Below are 19,126 nucleotides of genomic sequence, written 5' to 3'. Positions count from 1 at the left end.
ATGGGACTTCATTCTACGCTAGTCCATAGGATGGTGCTCCACTCTATGCTATTTTACTCTACCCCACTCCACTGTACACAACTCCAGTCTACACCACTCCAATGAACAACACACCACTCTACACTAACCTACACTACACCACTCTTCGTTTTTCTGCTCTTCGCCACTCCACTGTACTCCACTCTATGGTAATCCACAATACTTCACTCCATTCTTCACTATTACATTGTACACAACTTCAGTCTTTGTCCCTCTACTGTATGGTATTCCACTTTACGCCACTTCACTGTGTGCTATTACACTCTACCCCACCCCACAATACACTACTCCTGTCTAAACTAGTTCACTGTACCCCACTCCAGTGTATGCTACTACACTATACACTATTACACTCTATGCCACTCCACTGTACGCCATTCCAGTCTTCACTACTCTACTTTCAGCTATTCCACTTTATAACACTCCACTGTGTGCTACTCCACTGTATTCCACTCCAGTGTACTCTCCTCCTCCGTTTATAACTCAACTTTACAAAACTCTACTGCACTGAATGCTACTCTACTGGACTCTACTCCACTATCTCTCAGTACACTCCGCTGTGCAAATTTGCACTCTCTCTTTGCCCATACACTCTATTATACAACACTCTACTCCACTCTATGACATTTTTCAAAACTGTACAACACAGCACTCCACTGTAAGAGACGCCACTCCAATTTATAACAGTTTCTGTGACACAACACTACACCAATTCAGTGTATGCCATTTCACTCTACCCTAATCCACTGTGCCCTACTCCACTCTTTGCCACTCCACTGTACACCACTCCTCTCTACGCTGTTCCATTCTATGACGCTCCACTCTTCCACACTCCCCAGCACAGTGTTTTACTGTATGCTACTCCACTTTACAGTAGTCTGCTCTATGTCACAATCCTAAATGCCACTCCACTCTACGCCACTCAATTGTATGATACTCTCCTGCATTCTATATACCTCCACTCTATAAACATCTACCACACTTCATGTCACTCTATGACATTTTGCTCCACTCTATCCCTGTACACTTCTTTGTCCAACTCTATACTCCACTCTGTGTATACACTCCAGTGTACAACACTGTATTTCACTATACAACACTTTTCCATACAACACTGCACCCTACTGTATGAGACTCCACTTCAATTTAAAACAGTTTACTACCTACGCTACACCAGTAAACTCCACTCCATGCCACTCTATTCTATGACAACCCAATACACTCTGCTGTAGTTTACATCAGACTATTACACCACTTCACTCAACTCTACTCTACTGTAAGAGACTTTCCCTCATTCTGCTTTACTATTCAATAATCCACTCTACACAGCTCTAGTGTTTCACACCCTACTGTACTCTATGAAACCCCACTCTACAACACTACTACACTGTATGTGACTCTTCAACACTTTACTCTTGTCTGTACTCCTTCACTCCACTGTACAACACTGTACTATACTATATGCCACTGTACAACACTCCAGTCCACTTTATGGCATTGTATGCAAATCTTTGTATGCCACTGCACCACACTTTACTCCACCTTACACCACTACTTCACTGTATGCCACTCCACTTTACATCACTGAATGCCATTGTACTCTACAACACTGTATGCCACTCCACTGTAACACACTCTACAACACTGTACTACATACTGCTCCACTCTACAAAAAATCAACTAGACTGTATGTTGCTCTACTCTACTGTAAATTGTACAACACCCCACTACACTCTACTGTACAACACAGTACTCCCATTTATGGCACTTTACTCAACTGTATGCAACACCACTCCACTCTATGCTATTCTTCTCTATGTCACTCCACTCTTCTACACCCCATGGACAGTATTCCACCGTATGCTACTACACTGTATGGTACTCTTTAATGGTAATCCATTTCACAGCACTACAGTGTATGCCATTCCACTCTACGCTGCTACATTGTATGACACTCACCTCCATTCTATATAACTCCACTCTATAAAAGTCTAAAATACTTCAAGGCACTCTGTAACATTCTACTTCACTCTATCTCCGTATATTCTACTGTCCAACTCTTTATTCCACTCTATGCACTCCAAGCCACGATAGTCTCTGACACACCACTCCACTCTATGACACCTTACTCCACTCTACAATGCCCCACTCCAGTGTACTCCACTGTACTACACTTTATCCCACTCTGTGCCACTGTAGTATTCTCCACTCTATGCCGCTCCACTGTCCCTCACTCTACTCCACTATATGCAACTACACTCTCCAACATTGTATTATACTCTATGCAACTCAGGGACACTCTACTCCATTCTATGCCCATCCACTCACTGTGCTACACTGTATGACACTCGACGCCACGCCACTCAACTTCTCTCCACAATACGCCACTCCACTAAGTGACACGCCTCTCCTCTGTACAACATTCCACTCCACTATACTCTACGACACTCCATTTGATGATACTCCACTCTATGACACTCTACTTCACCCTGCTCTACTCTAAAACACTGTACTCCGACAGTCTATGACACCCTCCTCTACTGTTTAACATGCCATTCCACTGCACAACTCACTGCTCCTGTCTACAATACTTGACTCCAGTATATGAGTGTTAGAAATGTGTTTCTGGTTAGCTAGGGTATGCACCTCAGCCAGGCAGAACCCACCACTCTAGTCAGAGTGAGTAAGTTGCACACCAAAGGCAACGTGTTCTCACCCCCTGGTAGCTTGGGACAGAGCAGTCCGGCTTATCCTCAGAGGCAATGTGTAAAGTGTTTGCACAATACACTCACACCAGTGATGCAATAAATGCACCACACTGAGGTATATAAAAATATATTTCTTATATTATAGAGATATCCGTAGACCAAAATGACATGGGTCACAATTATTGTGCATAAATGGTCATTATTACAATAAGGCTCTGCGTTCTGACACTGCAAGGCAAACTCAAATTAGATCCATAGATACCTTGGTTATGGGCTGCATCCGGGAACCATATAAATTATCATCTGACACAAAGAATCCCTGGGTCAGGGGAAGTACATGAATCATCTTTCATCACCATAAACACATGAGTGGATATCCCGAGCAGGACAATGTACTTTGCTAGAACATACATACACAAAGCATAACTGTGCAAGTTAGGTCCGAAAAAACACATGAATCTCTGCAAATCACAAGCAATACATAAAGCACTGCATATATAATCTGCAAGTTATAGCGTTTATGCTACTCGGAAATACAGGTACATGCTGTGCAGGTTGTAGTCTCTGTAGCAACAGAAAACTCCTATATACTTTCACCAGTGAAAGTTTCAAATACTGCGGCAATGGTGTCTGGTGCAGATAACTCATATATCATTATAAACAGTAGAGTCACAGGGGCCAGGAGCACTTGCTCTCCTGCTAGATTCTATATGGCAATTGGTTGCGCCCACTGAGAATGATGGCCTTTATAAGAAAATAAAGTTTTATAGATCGTGAACACCTGCACTTCAACCTCTGGCATACAAGCAGTCTTGCACCACTCTTGAGGCCCTCTCCAGAGTGGTCCCCTATTATACTCCTGAAGTCAGTAATGTCTCTGTGGTGCACGGGCCTCAACACATCACCTTCCAAGAAACCACGCTGGTGGTTCCAGCAGGGCCCGAAAAAGGGGGCACACACACACACTGTAAGTGATAGCAAGTTGACCTCCCTTGATCTCCCCCGCATTCAGAATCAATCCCAGCAATTGCCTGTGTGGATACACAGCGGATACCGGGGGCAGACACAGTACCTGGTATCCTGGGTGGTGCAGGGTGGCAGCGTGGCACCAGACGTTTCCTTCCCAGTCATCGGCAGCCTCCGGTGGTTGTGGGGCCCATAAAAGCACCAGTGGCCCTAAGGGACAGGGCCTGCATTGCCTTATCCCCTACCTCGCCAGATCAGCCCCGTACATCACTCCCCTCGGGGGGAAAAATAGTGATGCTCGTGTGCTTGGCCCACCTAGGGTTGCCTGGCAAAGCGACCGACTCCAGGGGAGTCTCACGGAGAAAGAGATTGCAACAGGGCTTCCTTCTGCACTAATGCTGTGTGGCAGACGAAGCACCAACATGTGCTGGCCTTGAGGCAACAGCGCTCCACTTGAAAAAGGGGAAGAATATAAACCACTTCAAACATGCTGTTCGGAGCTCACCATGCAATACTTCTCAGATGCTTATCATGTGCTAGCGATCAGGTGGCACAAGATGAAACTGTCTCCATGCACAGGAGGTGAGGCAGCAGGAAGGGAAGTGCTCTTCATGCGTTGGTTACCAGAAACCAGGAACACCCTTAATGCTCACCATGCGCTGAGTTTGTGGAAGAACACCTGGGGGGGCAGAAGACAGAAAGATCAGCACAAGCAGACAAGCAATCTTGCTGATGATCTCTCCTGGCAGACTAGTGATGCCTTGCAGAATGGAGTCAGGGAACAGTTGGTTGCAGGGCAATAAGCAGAAAAGAAATCTAGTGAGTCCTTTATGCCATCCAGCAGACAGCAGGTAGCAGGGCTACAGCAGATGAGCAGTCGGATGCGTCCTTAGTGCAGTCCAGAAATCCTTCTGACAAATGTTCCATCCCAGGTCCCAAAAGTGCCCTAAAAATCATGGGGCCAGAGCCACTGTACTTATACTCAAAATGTTTTTGTTCAGGAGGTGACTTCAAAGGAGCCCTATGAAATGAAACACCACCCCCTTTTAACCCAGCCCTCTCTCCAGACATCAGCATGGGGTAATCAGCCCATTGTGTGACGGTAGGACACATACTATTGACATGTGAGGTGTGAATGACCTACTCTCTCCCCGGCCCAGGAGGACTATAATTGTGCAGATGGATGCAGATGCCTCTTTTAGCACAACCAGCCCCTCCTGTGTTGTGGCTGTCTGGACAGAATGCACCAAGTGTAGCTGTCACTCTGCCCTAGATGTGGATTGGAGTCAGGCTGCAAAACACTGGTGTTATAAGCAGAGAGAAATGCCCACTTTCTAAGAGTGGCATTTCTAAAATAGTAATGTAAAATCCAACTACACCAGTAAGCAGGGTTTTTCACTAATATTCCAAACATACCAAACATTCCAATGCTACTCCTCACAGATCAGAAATTACCACTTAAACATATATAAGGGAATTCCTAATGCTGACCCATGAGAGGCACAGCCCTCATAGCAGCGAAAAACAAATAACTTGTTTGTCACTACTAGGACAGTAAAGCATGTCCTACCTTTTACATACACAGCTCCCTGCCCATAGTGCTATCTACGGCCTACCTTAGGGGTGACTTAGTTGTAGTAAAAAGGGAGTTTAGGCCTTGGCAAATGGTTTGAATTGCTGAGTCAATGTGGCAGTAAACTGTGCACGCAGGCACTGCAGTGGCCGGCTTGAGAAACGCTGGGTGGCGCAATCAGCGCTGCAGGCCCAACAGAAGCATTTAATTTAAAGGCACTGGGTATATGGTATGATAAGAGACTTACAGGTCGAATAAATAAGTCAAACAGGCTTAAACCAATCACATCGAGTTTTAGGGAACTAGCACATACACTTTAGCATTGATTAGCAGTAGTAAAGTGACCTAAATCCTAAAGCCAACCAAAAGAGGGTTAGAAAATAGGAGGAGAAAGGCAAAAAGTTTGGGGATAACCCTGCAGAAAGGAGACACCATGTCACTACACCATAAAACACTTTACTCCACTGTACAATGTGCTACTACACTCTACTTCAATCGCCATGAGTTATAGTTAATGTAGTGTAGCAAGTGATGTGACCAGGCCGTCTTCAGAGGTCTGCGATATAGTAATTTGAAGGTAGTGAGTAAATTTTAAATTGAAGTTATATCTTTATAATGTTTACTATTTATGTATTTTAAGTTTGGTTTATATAGAAAGAATACATAATGTATTTATAGCCATAAATTATCCTTAACCTTTATTTATTTCTTTTTATGGTAATGGTTTATATTTTTTAATTCAAATGTGTTTCCGATCGCAGTGTGGAGTGTCATTCATTTGAATGTCATAAAGTGGAGTGTTGTACAGTACAGTGAAGGAGAGTGTCATAGAGTGGAATATTGGAGAGTTGAATAGTGTGGAGTTGAGTAAATTGGAGTGACGTAGCATATAGTGAAGTAAATTGTTATATAGTGGAGTGGCATGGTGTGTTGTACCATGGAGTGGACTATCGTAGAATGGAGTGGCGTGTTGCATAGTTTATTGGTGTGGCAAACAGTAGATTTGAGTGTTGTGCAGTAGACTGTCATCGACTGGAGTGTCATGAAATGGAGTGTGGTGGGATGGAGTGTCATCGAGTGGATTATTGTAGGTTGACACAGAGCGTAGCAGAATGCTGTGGCTTGGAGTGGAATTCAGTGGAGTAGATTGTTGTATAGTTCACTGTTTTTGAGTGTTCTGTCGCGCAACAGAGTGGCGGAAAGTCTCGTACAATGTAGTGTTGTGCATTGGAGGGCACAGAGAATTAAGTTGTCTCCCACTTATAAGCTCCTGTTGAGCCAGATGCTTAGGCCACATATCAGTGCTCAAGAAGATAGACTAATTAGCAAAATGGCCTCACAATTATGAAAGGTAGTGGAGATATGTCACAATTGTGAAAGGTAGTAGAGTTCAATGCTCTTGGGGAGGCATGCCATGTTTGTGATGGCCAAAGGGGTGTTTATAACAAGTAGAAGTATTGGACATGGCTGTGTCTCATCTGAGTACATGAGTGACAAGAACATACTTCAGTGCTAAACTGTATGTGTAGATAAGCATGAAGGAAACATGTAATTACTAATTTAATAAAATATGGCTACAAAACATGAGTTAAAAGACAAGTAGAAGACAAATAGAAGCAGCACTATATTCTGAGGTCTCTCTCAACATAAGTAGTAGAGACCAACAAAGCAAAACCAAAACTAACTTTACATGAAAACAACAATTGACTTACCCGAGAGCATAGTCAGGGTTCAAAAATCTTCACTATCCCATCATATGAGAACCCTGATCTAAATGCTGGAAGAATTAGCAGAGAACTCAGCTCTGTGTATTAAAAAGACATTACAGGTTCTAATACAAAGTGCATGGATTGATAGAATATCTCTTCTAAAAGTAAACTGAACAACTATTGAACATTTGAAAAAATATGCTTATTAATAAATGATTGAGGGGTTCAAGACTGCTATGAATGCTAGATCAGATAAACCAGAAGAAGAAATTAAGAGCAAACATTTTGCAGACCTGGAGGATTATGCATCTGGGAGGATCTTTGCATTTAGTAGGAAATATGATGCTATGACAAGACAGGAACAGTAAAATAAAAACCAAATAAGAATAGACCAATCCACTCGGACATGGGGGTCATTTTCCCTGAAAGACAGTAATGTATCTGATGGAAGCAAAACAGGCACTCCATTGATACAAGAGCAAAAGGGCACTTTTTGAAACTAATTCTGCCTAATGAGTTGGGAAAATAGCCACAAACAAAACAAGACAGGCTGTCAAGTAGTGGCGAAAACAAAATCACTATGAAACTGAAGATGAAAAGAAGTGCCAAGAAGAAACAAATATCAAGATATTACTCCTGTGACAAGAGAGAAAATGAGTCAAAACATTAAAAACTAATAGAGGTGACAAGACAAACCGTCATCAATCTATCTAATACTGATAGACCGTTAGATGAGGTTGAACTTGACCTTAATAAATTTAGAATTGTTTTTTTGTCGTTCTGTTTTAGCCATGCTTCGACCCTCATTGATCTTTTCAAATTTTCTTGCAAATTAGAACTGCTGGAGGGCATAAAATGTTGTTTAAAATGAAAAAAAATAATACAGAACAGACTAGTTACTAATAAAGTAAACCATAGTTTAATACTTATATACACTGTGCTACTATTCACTCAGTCTGACTTAGAAGGGGGCAACCAACCTTACTGTGAAATTTACATCTCAGATTGCCCAATTGAAATGCATGTAGAAATAGAGAGAGCAATTCCAGTGCTGATTTAAAAGCTGCCAATGGTACAGTTGGGGGATGGAGGGTGTCACACATGAATATGACACATCATGATTTGGCCCCAATCTAGAAGACCAGCATTCTTTTTTAGACAAAGGCCAGAAGAAAGCAACCAGCAGAGCTGTCACAAGTATTACCTATGTAGTTCCCCAGAGTAAATTCCAAAATATAAACCATTATTTTTTCACTCTCTATTCACATACCTTACTTGCTACGGAAATCTCCCTCCTGAACCCTGGCCTTACTTTTGTCCCTACTGAAATAATTAATTTTCTTTAGTTACAGACTGAAGTTGGATTTTTTTGCAAGATTCAATTTGAAAGCCTTTTTTTGGGCCGGACAGCACTAATGAATGGTATACGAAAGGAAAGAGTATATTAATTAAGTACTTTAGTATTGACGGAGGGATTAGTGACACTGGAGACAGGGGAAAAGGGATCCTGAGCTGACAAATGTCAAATCATATTACATTATTGATCTACATACCAAGAGACCCTTAATGTTGAATGTGAAGGGAGAGCTGCAGGTACATTTAGGCTGAATTATGGTCTATTTGTCTCTTTTTAGGGAATTTATATTTTGGAAATGATAATAATGATTTTATTCTTTTAATTTCAAAATTCCTTATATTATTTTCGGGCATTACATTCATAGTCTTTTGGTTGCATTTAACAAGTGGAGGGAGATGATATAGAGTTTTAGGAAGATGGAGTACATGATAGATTAGTCAGTTCACACCTAATGTTTAGAAGTTACGAGACTTCCATGTAAAGAATGGAGATTTGTAAGAAGGTGGTGTGGTTACATATGTAATGGATTGTTTTAATTAGGAGGTGCCTAGTAAGGGCTTGATACTTGAAACCATTTCCCAATTTTCATTGTGATTGCTGCTTTTGGAAAAAGGTCCCTCTGTGAATAAGAGCTTGTGGATGAACTGTGCAGCCCCAGGACTAGATACCTACTTAGTGAGCCAAGTGATTTGCTATGACAAGAACTCAATAAGTATATTAATTACTATGTGGCTGCAGTCATACAATGTTTAGTTTTGTTTAACCATAGAGGTCAGATGGAAAAATAAATTGACTAAGTAAATTCTATATTTGATTCAAGATGCAATTACCATAATGTACTCTGCTCTGAAGCTGCTTCTTCTGTTTATGTAACATTGCACAGTATGTGTTCTATGTTCCTACAATATGGTATGCTGTCTAGGTTTAGCATGCTATCACTTTAGAAGAAGGACGAAAGCCTAATGTTCATATGATCATGGTGCTGAGGCTGAAACATGTAATTGCATTCTATACATGAATACACCCTACAGTACTGACAGCCTTTATGCATGCATGTTATTGGCTGTAGAGTGTGGCAAGTAATTGTGATAGATAGATAGATAGATAGATAGATAGATAGATAGATAGATAGATAGATAGATAGATAGATAGATAGATAGATGTGTGTAAATGAACTATTAAAAAAGTTATTGAATGATAAGCAGTTATGAATGATGTGCTTTTTCATAAGGTGTGTTTTAAATAATAGCAAATCAAAGCACAAAGTATATGAAGTATTTTTGCATTAGATTTAATGTAACGTAATGTAATGTGAAATGTAAAAGTATATTTGTATGCTTGGCACCTTTAGCAACGAGGATGTTTTGAAATGCTCTGACTGTGTTTTAGACTTGAGTACAAAAAGCAGATTGATCCTTTGATTTGCTGGGGGCTAGTGCAGCCAGTCCCAGCTTATTGATATGTGATATGTGAGTCTTCGTATTAGGACAATAGCATGAAAATGGAAGGAATTGGAGACAAGGTGCAGCATACATTTTTAGACTTTAATTCACAAAGTAGATTGATCCTGTGGTTTTCTGGGGGCTAGTGCAGACAGCCCCAGTTAATTGATAGGTGATTTGTGAGTATGTGTATTAGGACAATTGCATACAAATGAAAGGAATTGGAGACAAGGTGCAGCATACATTCTATTTATTTGATTAGTACTTTGGCCTCCTCTGTACCATTCGGGCTCCCTCACACCTTTGCACTATTTTTCCTGTCATCAGTTTCCATCCACAAAACAGAGAAAACAAACTCTCTTTATACAATTATATTGCTGCTTCTTGCTGCTCCAGGCACCTCCTACTAAAAACAAAAATATAACGGGTCTGGCCAGAAACCAGTATTTGTTTTCCCCAGGCACTCTCACCTCCAAAACCATAGCAGACCTGTTGGACTTGGCCCTCTCTGCAGGGCCATGCCTGAAATGTTTTCCTTCAACCACCTGTGTTTTATTAGCCTGTTTTTGCTGGTCAAATGGACTTTGTGCACTTACCACCGCTAACCAGTGCTAAAGTGCTTTTGCGCCCTCCTTTAAACATAGTGAAGTTGGCTTACACCCATCTAGCACATTTAATTTATGTGTAACTCCCTAGTGAATTGGTACTACATGTACCCAGGGCCTGTGAAGTAAATAAATGCTACTAGTGGGCCTGCAGCACTACTTGTGCCACCCACCTAAATAGCCTTTTAAACATGTCTCAGGTCTGCCATTGTAGTCTGTGCATGCAGTTTTAAACTGCCACTTTGACCTGACAAAATAAACCATTTGCCAGGCATAAGCCTTCTTTTTAATACATATATGTCACGTTTAACTTTTACTTGTCCCTGTAGTTAGTTAAAAAACCTTAAATTACTGTTTCACTACTGCAAGGCCCCCTTCTCCCATAAGATAACATTGGGTTAATGCATCACATCTAATAAGTGATAACTCTGATCGGTAGGAGGTTGGAATGTCGAGTTTGGTGTCTAAAGAACTGTAATATATAGACCGCTTTAATGGTAAACCTGGATTTTAAGTCACAAGTTAGAAAGCTGGCATTTTTTTATACCAACCAACTGGCCTGCACCCTTTTTACTGGGTCACCAGTCTAGGTGTAGCTGACAGTTGGTCTTTGTGTATTTCTCTTAGATAGTGCCAGAGGTTTTGGTTGGTTGGGCCATCTCTGACTTGATGAGGGGGGAAAATATGTTGCCTAACATACTCTGCCTGAGCACGCTCACAAAGCGTCTGACATTGTTTTTGACCCAGGACATTCTGGGTCCAAGGCAGGGAGCCAGGAAACTCCATACACCTCTGGTGGTAGAAACCTCCAGAACATTCTCCTACTTCAAAGCAGGCACCAGGTATAAATATTGGATCCTTAGACCCAAATTTTCAGATAACTTCTGGACCTTTAGACCCTGCAGGAAGAAGGACTGCCTAGCTGTGTGGAGTCTGCCCTGCTTCCAAATTCTACTTTGTTGCACCAGAACTCTTCTGCTGCTGTTGCTCCTGACATGCTTACTTCAGCTTGTCTGTGTGTCCCAGGACTCCAAGAAGAATCCTCAAGATTCACAGTGCAATGCATCTCCCGCAAGGATGTCAGAACCACTGCTACATAATGCATCACTGTTGCAGAGCCTTGCATTGCAGCCATTGCTGAACAGAGTAGCTGCTGTGTGACACACCTTCAGTGCAGGACTTCCCATCCCAGTCACAGCCCATCAAAACCGCCTCTCTGTGATGCATCCCGATGCAAGACCTTGCATTGATATCACTGCTGCTCAATTCATCCCCACTACAAGGCTTCGCATCACCACGGCAGCTCTTTGGAACTGCCACTGCGTGATGCATTCTTGACACAGGATCATACAACAAGAATTAAATTACGTTTGTCAGAGGTTGGCCTGAACTTGTGACTTTGTTCCTGTCTGGTGCAACCAGATAACCACAGTTGATGCTTTATGCTTTTTGGGGCTATTTTCACTTAGATAATAAAATTTGCATATTTCTGCTTCTACTAAGTAAATAATTTATTGTCTTGGTCTCAAATAATTTGTTTAATGGTACTCTATTTTTCTATATTGCTGTTTGAAGTGATGCATAAATACTTTACATATTGGCTCCAAATTAAACTTGACTGCTTTTATGCCAAGCTACCAGAGGGTTAAGCACAGCTTACTTTTGGGTTTGTTTGTGTTTCACCCTGACAGATATTGTGGTTGAGTAAGGTTTCTCCCCCCTCAACCAATAACCAACAAGACCTCAATCTGAAAAGAGGCTGGGCACAGCACAGTTTTTGCAATGCGCTGTCCCTTTGCAGTCTGATGACACATAAAACCTTCACGCCTGCCCCTGCATATATTAATGGGACAGAAATTGACTTGTGACTCCAAGTGAAACGTTGTGAATGCCACAAAAGGGGAATTCAAGGATCAGAAGACCACAGTTGCAGCATTCAAATCTGTAATATGGCAGCATTGTGAAACCTCTTCCATAATGCATCAATATGAGTCACACTGTGAACCAGACACCATGAGACCCAGCATGAGTTCATAAGACTAATTGTTGTTCCTCATCATACCCCAGCTTGCAAAAGCAAAAATTTAAAATATTAAGTTAGGGAAGCTTACACTTTGTGAATTCTTAGCTCCTGCCATCAGCAGTCAGTAATAATGTCATACTTTGCAACAACAAAATTGGTCACAAAGCATTTGTGCACACTGTTACAGATTACAAGGAAGTGGGGACCACTCAACCTCCTTTTTTGTTTTTGGTCTGTCTTGACAGTGAAGTTGTCCATTGTCAATTATGTTAGCATCACTTCTCAAATAATGGGAGACAGGGGTACATGTTTTACCTGGACAGAAGTGGTGTGCTTATACAAAAAAGTGGTTGCACTCCACGCAGCTTAGACTTTGTTTATTCACCCAGCTGCCTGTGCTTAAACTTTCAGGTGCACACACACACACACACACACACACACACAAACACACACACACATGGCTGTAAATGTGTCTTAGATAACTAAGTAATTTATGGTCTTTGTCTTTCTCTGGTACTAGTATAGATGTGAAGAGGGTGGCCATGAGGAATGTATTGCTGTCCCAGCACCCTCCCCTTCCATTATTAACTTTAGACTTCAGAAGGCAGATTTGTGTTTGAGAGCAGTATGAGATACATAGGGCTACTTTAAAGTACATGGATTTTTAGGTCTGGCTTCACAATGTTCTAATTCTCATCTATTATTCAAAGTACCCCTAATAAAGAAAATCAGAATTGGGAGGTGGAGGGTGGTGCTTTGTCCTTCTTAATTCCCCAAATCTGTAATAATCTACCACTTTGTATGGAACCTATCAGTTCCTAGCTGTATATTGGGAATGTTGTGAAAGTGTTTTATTCTATTAATCTCTGTGAACTGTGATTTACCAGAAGTCTGGGTTTTCTATTGCACAAAGATGCCTTTTGGGGTAAACGCTGTGCTTTATGTATACATATTTTCCATTTCATATTCATAAAGCAAGAACTGGGTAGCGCTGCTTAAAATCTTGGGTGGGGAAAGTACACAAATTTCACTTTCGCTAGTTTTTCATTCACTGTTTGGTTTCAACATTTACATTCTCAGGAGAGAGTTGACAGAAGTTCTTTTTTGCTTGCTACAAGACGTTTTATCTGGTAACAGATGACTATGAAGAGATAATGTACCCTGTCCTTTTTGGGATCTATGGCATTGGAAAGCAGCTTCAAGGGCTAAAGAAGGCAGCCAGTTTATGAATTCAAGGACAAAGGGGTCCAGATCGTGCTGGTAGAGTCTGCTTGCACCTTGGATCTTTTCTCCTGAAGCTGGAGAGTTAGAAATGCCCAGGAGACGGGGAAAACTATGTCTGGGAGAGAACAACCATTAGACTAGTAGTTATGGGGGATTTTGTATGGCTGCATCTAGCCACATCACTGTAGACCTGTCATAGAACTGTTGAGAGCGTTTCTGCATCTTAGACCCATAGACCAGAGCATCTGGAAAATTTCCCGAATGTTTCACATGTTCATGTTCCAGAAAAGAAGTTACAGTTGAAGCTATAGCCTAACTGCAAAAAGAAGTATTCAGTTTTCTGGATGCCTTTAAGATACTACTTCCAACTGTGCCCCACTAAAGCCATTCAACATCCAGAAATCTAAATGTGAAGATGAAATTTCTGACAAGGATGAATCACCAGCTCTTTTAACGCTGCTCACCATCACAAAATCCCCAGACAGGAAGCCTAACTCATAGTTTTACATACCAAATAGGCAACTGTTGATTTTTGTCTTCCCATTGCTTTTTGTAGAATGGTTTTTGTTTTAGAAATTGCTTCTTGTGTTGATATCTGTTTTTCTCTGTTTTTGTGTCATTATACAGTACTTATGAAATAAGTTTGTGTAAATTTGATTGGTCGTTTTACTGTCTTTGTTTCCTAACTGCATATTTGTTTCTATGCTGTGCTAATCTACTACACACATTTCTTTCAAGGAAAGCCTTACTATTTGTGCCAACCTGCAAAAAGTAAGCTAGATATTCTTCAGAGAGAAACAGTTTACCCAATAAGAGCTTACACAAAGACAGTGACCACTGTCTACCCTCTATCTTAATAATGTACAGTCTTTAAGTTTGTGAATAAACTTCCCACTTCACTTTCCTCTTGTAACAGAGTGGAGAAAGGAAATATAGGAGGTATCCTTAAAAGTTGCTCTTTGGAGTGAACCACTGCGACGTGTTGCTCAATTTTAAGCCCACCAGCAGCATTGCAGGAAATGTAAGATATCATTAGGATACTGTTTGAGTCAGTACAATAGTGAATTAATACACTTTAAGGAACCAGGTAATGTTGGCGTACAGAGTACCTGGCATGCCATTAAAAAACAAAAATGTGATGTGTAGATTGCTTCAATTAACCTCAGCCACTGGTAATTATTCCTGGCCACAGTTCCGTTGATAGTTTTTTCTCATTTTGCCACTTTTGACAGAGACCAACCTTATGCAAATTAGCCTTCATCTGTGCAATCATTTATGCATGAAACATAATTCAAATTAGGTCAGTTAGAATAGTGGGCTCTTGGTTATAAAACTGATTATTCAGGATCGAATATTGACCCTCAATCAGAATTTCACATTATAATTTATTTATATATTTTGACTATTTACCTTTCGAAAGGATGTCAGAGGAATGTGCATAGTTTAGGTTTTCCCTTCCTATTAATGTGTGTAGCTCTTTTACCCTTCTTTATTTTAACATTACAGTACTCTGCATCAAAGTACCTCACTTCTCCTCGCTGAAGTATGAACCTAAATTCTAATATTTTTGTCTACTGCATTCCTTATTCCCTGCTTCCTGTTTTTTTCTCTCCACAGAAATGGAGTAAAGTTGGGTCCCGTATTGAACACATGGCATCTGGATTTTGCCTAGACACAGAGATCATTGGGGACACCAATGAGAGTAGCCAGGAACTGGTGATAAATCCTTGCGAGACCACAGCCATCAGCCAGCACTGGGAAATGGTGCTCTCTTGACTAACTTAATAGCAGAACAAAGGAGCTTCCATGAAAACTGAATTGGGGACTGCATTTGTTTTTTCTAGAGAACACTTAAAGCACAAATGCAACATGGCATCCCTATAAAGTCCTGAAGAAGACCAATAAATATCAGCACTGTAGCACTTTCTGGATGCTAGAATGACTTATGAGCATTAAGAGTGGAATTGGAGAATTCATTAGATTACTGAAGAAAACAAAGCAATGAGTAATTGCAACTTAACAATGTGAAATTTTTAAAAACGAGAATGCTTGCTAAAAGGAGCCTCAAAAACACTTTTATGAAACAAACAGTAGCATCCTCTGACATCAAATGGGATTATTGAAGATGTCTTTTGGAAGGAAACCTTGGAATAAAAACAATTTATAGGAGACTGACAAATCTTGAAAACAATGCCTAATATAATATGTACACTTACAAATGCAATATTTTTGTATCATTGGCGGCCCAAATCAATGCGCCATAAACATATTTATACTAAAATATGCACACACACAAGCACATATTTACAAACACTCAAAACAGTGTGCTGTTCTCTGATTTAATGTGATATTATCAAATCAATATTCTCGTCCAAATTTTCAATTATATTAATTATTTTCCATTGCTATTAAAATACATTAAATTATGTTTGTCTCCCTTTCCTGTGGTTCAAAAATGCTGTATTTTGTTATCATGTAGATTGTCTTTTTGTTCAGTATTTAAAATAGAAGAAAGTGTTTAAAATGCACAAGCAAATCATATATTTAGGCAACATAGAAGGATAACAAGTTGTTTATCTGTTGAACAAAATAATATACTTATAGGAAAGCTAATTGATTTCAGATTCATGACTGTTAATAATTTCAATGGCATACTTTAGTTAGAAGGAAATAAAAAAAAAAGGAAAAGCCAATCTTGGTAGTGTAATGTTTTTCATAAATAACACCTCCACCTCTGGAATGAAGAATGAATTCAAATCACCTGAGAGTTATCCATACAGTATGTCGTATTGATCTTTATTAAGTAAGATGATTATTGAAAATAACGCACAATGTGGTGGTAGTTATTTAAAGTGACATAAAAGTGTTTATAGCTGTTAAAATTTTGTAATAGGTAATTCATTGGTGTAAATGTGTTTATACAATATGCACAATCTGGAATAACTTTGGAACTTTGGTAAGGAATGATTTTAGGTGGATTAATTATGTGTTAAAGGAGGTAATCTAAAATGATTGAGTAGGGAAGGTTTGGGTAAATTCTAAATATTATGATTGAATTAACTTGGATAAGGTGCTGGAACAAGAGGCAATTCTTATTGATTTTTCTAACTATTTTTTCATAACACATTTTGCCATGAAACTATCATAACACTATATAAAATTCATTCATGTTCTCAAGCAGAAAAGCATGATTGAATGTCATTAATCCATTATTAAATTAGTGAAACACATTATAATATTACAATAGTATAATATGGGGCCACTTGTAATAGTTAAGTGGTAGATTCAAACTCTGTTTTAATATTCCTTATTTTAAGTGCCATAACAGGTGTTAGAATATTCTAAATAAAAGAGAATCAAGAGACAGTTTTCTTGCCAAATTAAGCTATTTTCTCTCTTTGCACCATTACTTGCAAGAATAAATTGACCTTTGAATGAAAGGGATTTTTCTGTGGTCCAGTGGTGGTTGAATCATGAAATATGCATGGCTGGGACAGTTACTGAAATTTGATGAAAATGTAATCACTTTGGAGAATTTAGTGAAATTCCTGAACTTCGTGGTAAATATTGCGTTGCACTTTTTCACATAACTTGTTTTTACTCAAGTCCGCACATGGGGTAAAAACAAAAGGCCTTGTGAGATACTGGCAGGAGGCATATTTGCCTAGAAAGTGTCTTGCTGATGCTAGCAAATCACATTACACTACAAAAGCATTGTTTTTCCAGATTTTCATGGAATTTCATAAAGTTTCACAAGATAACAAAATTCACAAACATATGTGAATTCAGGAAGGGTGTATTTCCAATTCTGTATCAAGCTCTTAGATCCTAGATGTTTTAATATTGTCAGCACATGCAAAACATATGTTGTTTCCCCAAAATGAAAGTCTTTTTATGTCTAGCATCTAGATAAGTGATTGTAAAATGCCTGACGTTTTAGCTTTTCCTCCATGCACGGTACAACAAACCATTTGTGCATTACTACCAAAGATTCTTAGACTGAGTGCTACGTGTCTACTCCCACTGACCTATATCCCGCAATAATAACATAATTCATTGTACAGATATATTACACAACACAATATCCCTGCAAGTTAAGGGCATTGATTCTCCGCGCAATCCACCACAGTTTTGCAAGGTGTTTGGCTAATCTTCCCAGTTCACAGAAGGTTTTAATAATTTTTAAAAAATGCACTTCTGTTGATTTTTCACAAGGCATCCTCCGCGTTTTTGTGAAATGCAAATCTTATTTATCAAGAAAGGAAAATAAAACAAATGTAATTGCGATTTTATCAGCTAGTTTTTAAAAAAACTAGAGCAGCACAAGGCATAAAGTAATCTACTAGAATGTTTGTGTGTTTTATCTAAAACAGAAATTAAAAGCATTTGAGTTAAAACATATGTGTATGTGTGTACTTTTTCAGCAATTATGCACTGATCTACACTGAGAAGGGCTTGATTCCCCAGCAGAACTATTGGTATTAATTTAATTGAAAAATAGAATGAACTTTCTACTTAAGAATCTGACATGTACAGGGTGGCTGATGCTCCAAAATGTGCCGTTCTTTTTTTTTCTAGGACGCCATATTGAAAACACATAGCCCTGTCACTGTGCATAGAAGGAGCGAAGCTTTTTGTGGCAGCCTTGAAATCGAGTGATTTTTAAACACATATATAAATAATTTTTCCCAAGACTGAAAATGCGCACGGTGACAAATATTTTTTTCTGTTGCTTGTAATAATAATAATAAATCATGGCACCATTCACAGAAAATGTGAAAAGCTATGCACTGTGAGACCCACTCACAAAGGCGTTTTGCAGTACATTAAATAGTACTTCCGTAGTACTTCTTTGACCAATTTTAGGTGACTTCTTTGAGAATTGGCCTAAAACTTTTCAAATGGGAATATATTTGGCATATTCCAGGAAGAATCATACTCAGTACACATAGAAAAGGATATACACATTTTTCACTGATACCAGTGGGACGCTTTGGGTTTGGTTTATGAAGGCATGTGAGAGTAAGGAAAAAATCACTCATGTACTACTATTTTGTGCACTCATAACTACTTTTGTGAATCGGCTCCTCTAGGTGTACTCCCACAGGACCAAATGAACTACATTTTTCAACAGTACAGGATGCTGCACTATGTTGTGTGAAAGGGAGGGAGCTGAACAGCACCATATCTACTACGAAACAACGATATGCCACGGTTTTTCTCTCTCCCTGCGCTGCCATACTTTAGGCTGCCTTGCACCAACACTCACATAATGTAGGCTTGGTACTGGAAGCGGACTCCTCTGGTACTAAATACTACATACCTGACATAATTTAACTTTCTTATCAATATGTCTGCTTTATAGTACAACACACATGCAAAATTATAAACATTTCAAATAGAGCTACTTTGCATTACTTGAAGCCACTTACCAACAAAACACGTTTTGCACTGGAAAGTAAATCCAAAAACCAGTAAAG

At 39.7% G+C, this 19,126-nt stretch overlaps 1 protein-coding gene across 2 annotated transcripts in view; it reads left to right on the top strand.

Annotated features, from left to right (window-relative positions):
* The window catches only part of GALNT14 (polypeptide N-acetylgalactosaminyltransferase 14), a 1,192,033-nt gene extending 1,173,995 nt beyond the window's left edge, over positions 1 to 18,038 (top strand). For both annotated transcript variants that reach the window (XM_069233809.1, XM_069233810.1), the window contains exon 15: positions 15,264 to 18,038. In XM_069233809.1, coding sequence (XP_069089910.1) covers positions 15,264 to 15,422 — 159 coding nt within the window. In that variant the 3' untranslated portion in view covers positions 15,423 to 18,038. The remainder of the gene's footprint in view (positions 1 to 15,263) is intronic.
* The last annotated feature ends 1,088 nt before the right edge of the window (positions 18,039 to 19,126 follow it).

Source organism: Pleurodeles waltl, chromosome 5 (assembly GCF_031143425.1).
Source record: "Pleurodeles waltl isolate 20211129_DDA chromosome 5, aPleWal1.hap1.20221129, whole genome shotgun sequence".
In the NCBI taxonomy this organism is placed as follows: domain Eukaryota; kingdom Metazoa; phylum Chordata; class Amphibia; order Caudata; family Salamandridae; genus Pleurodeles; species Pleurodeles waltl.
Note: the sequence above shows the minus strand (reverse complement) of the source record. Positions and strands in the feature narration are given on the sequence as shown.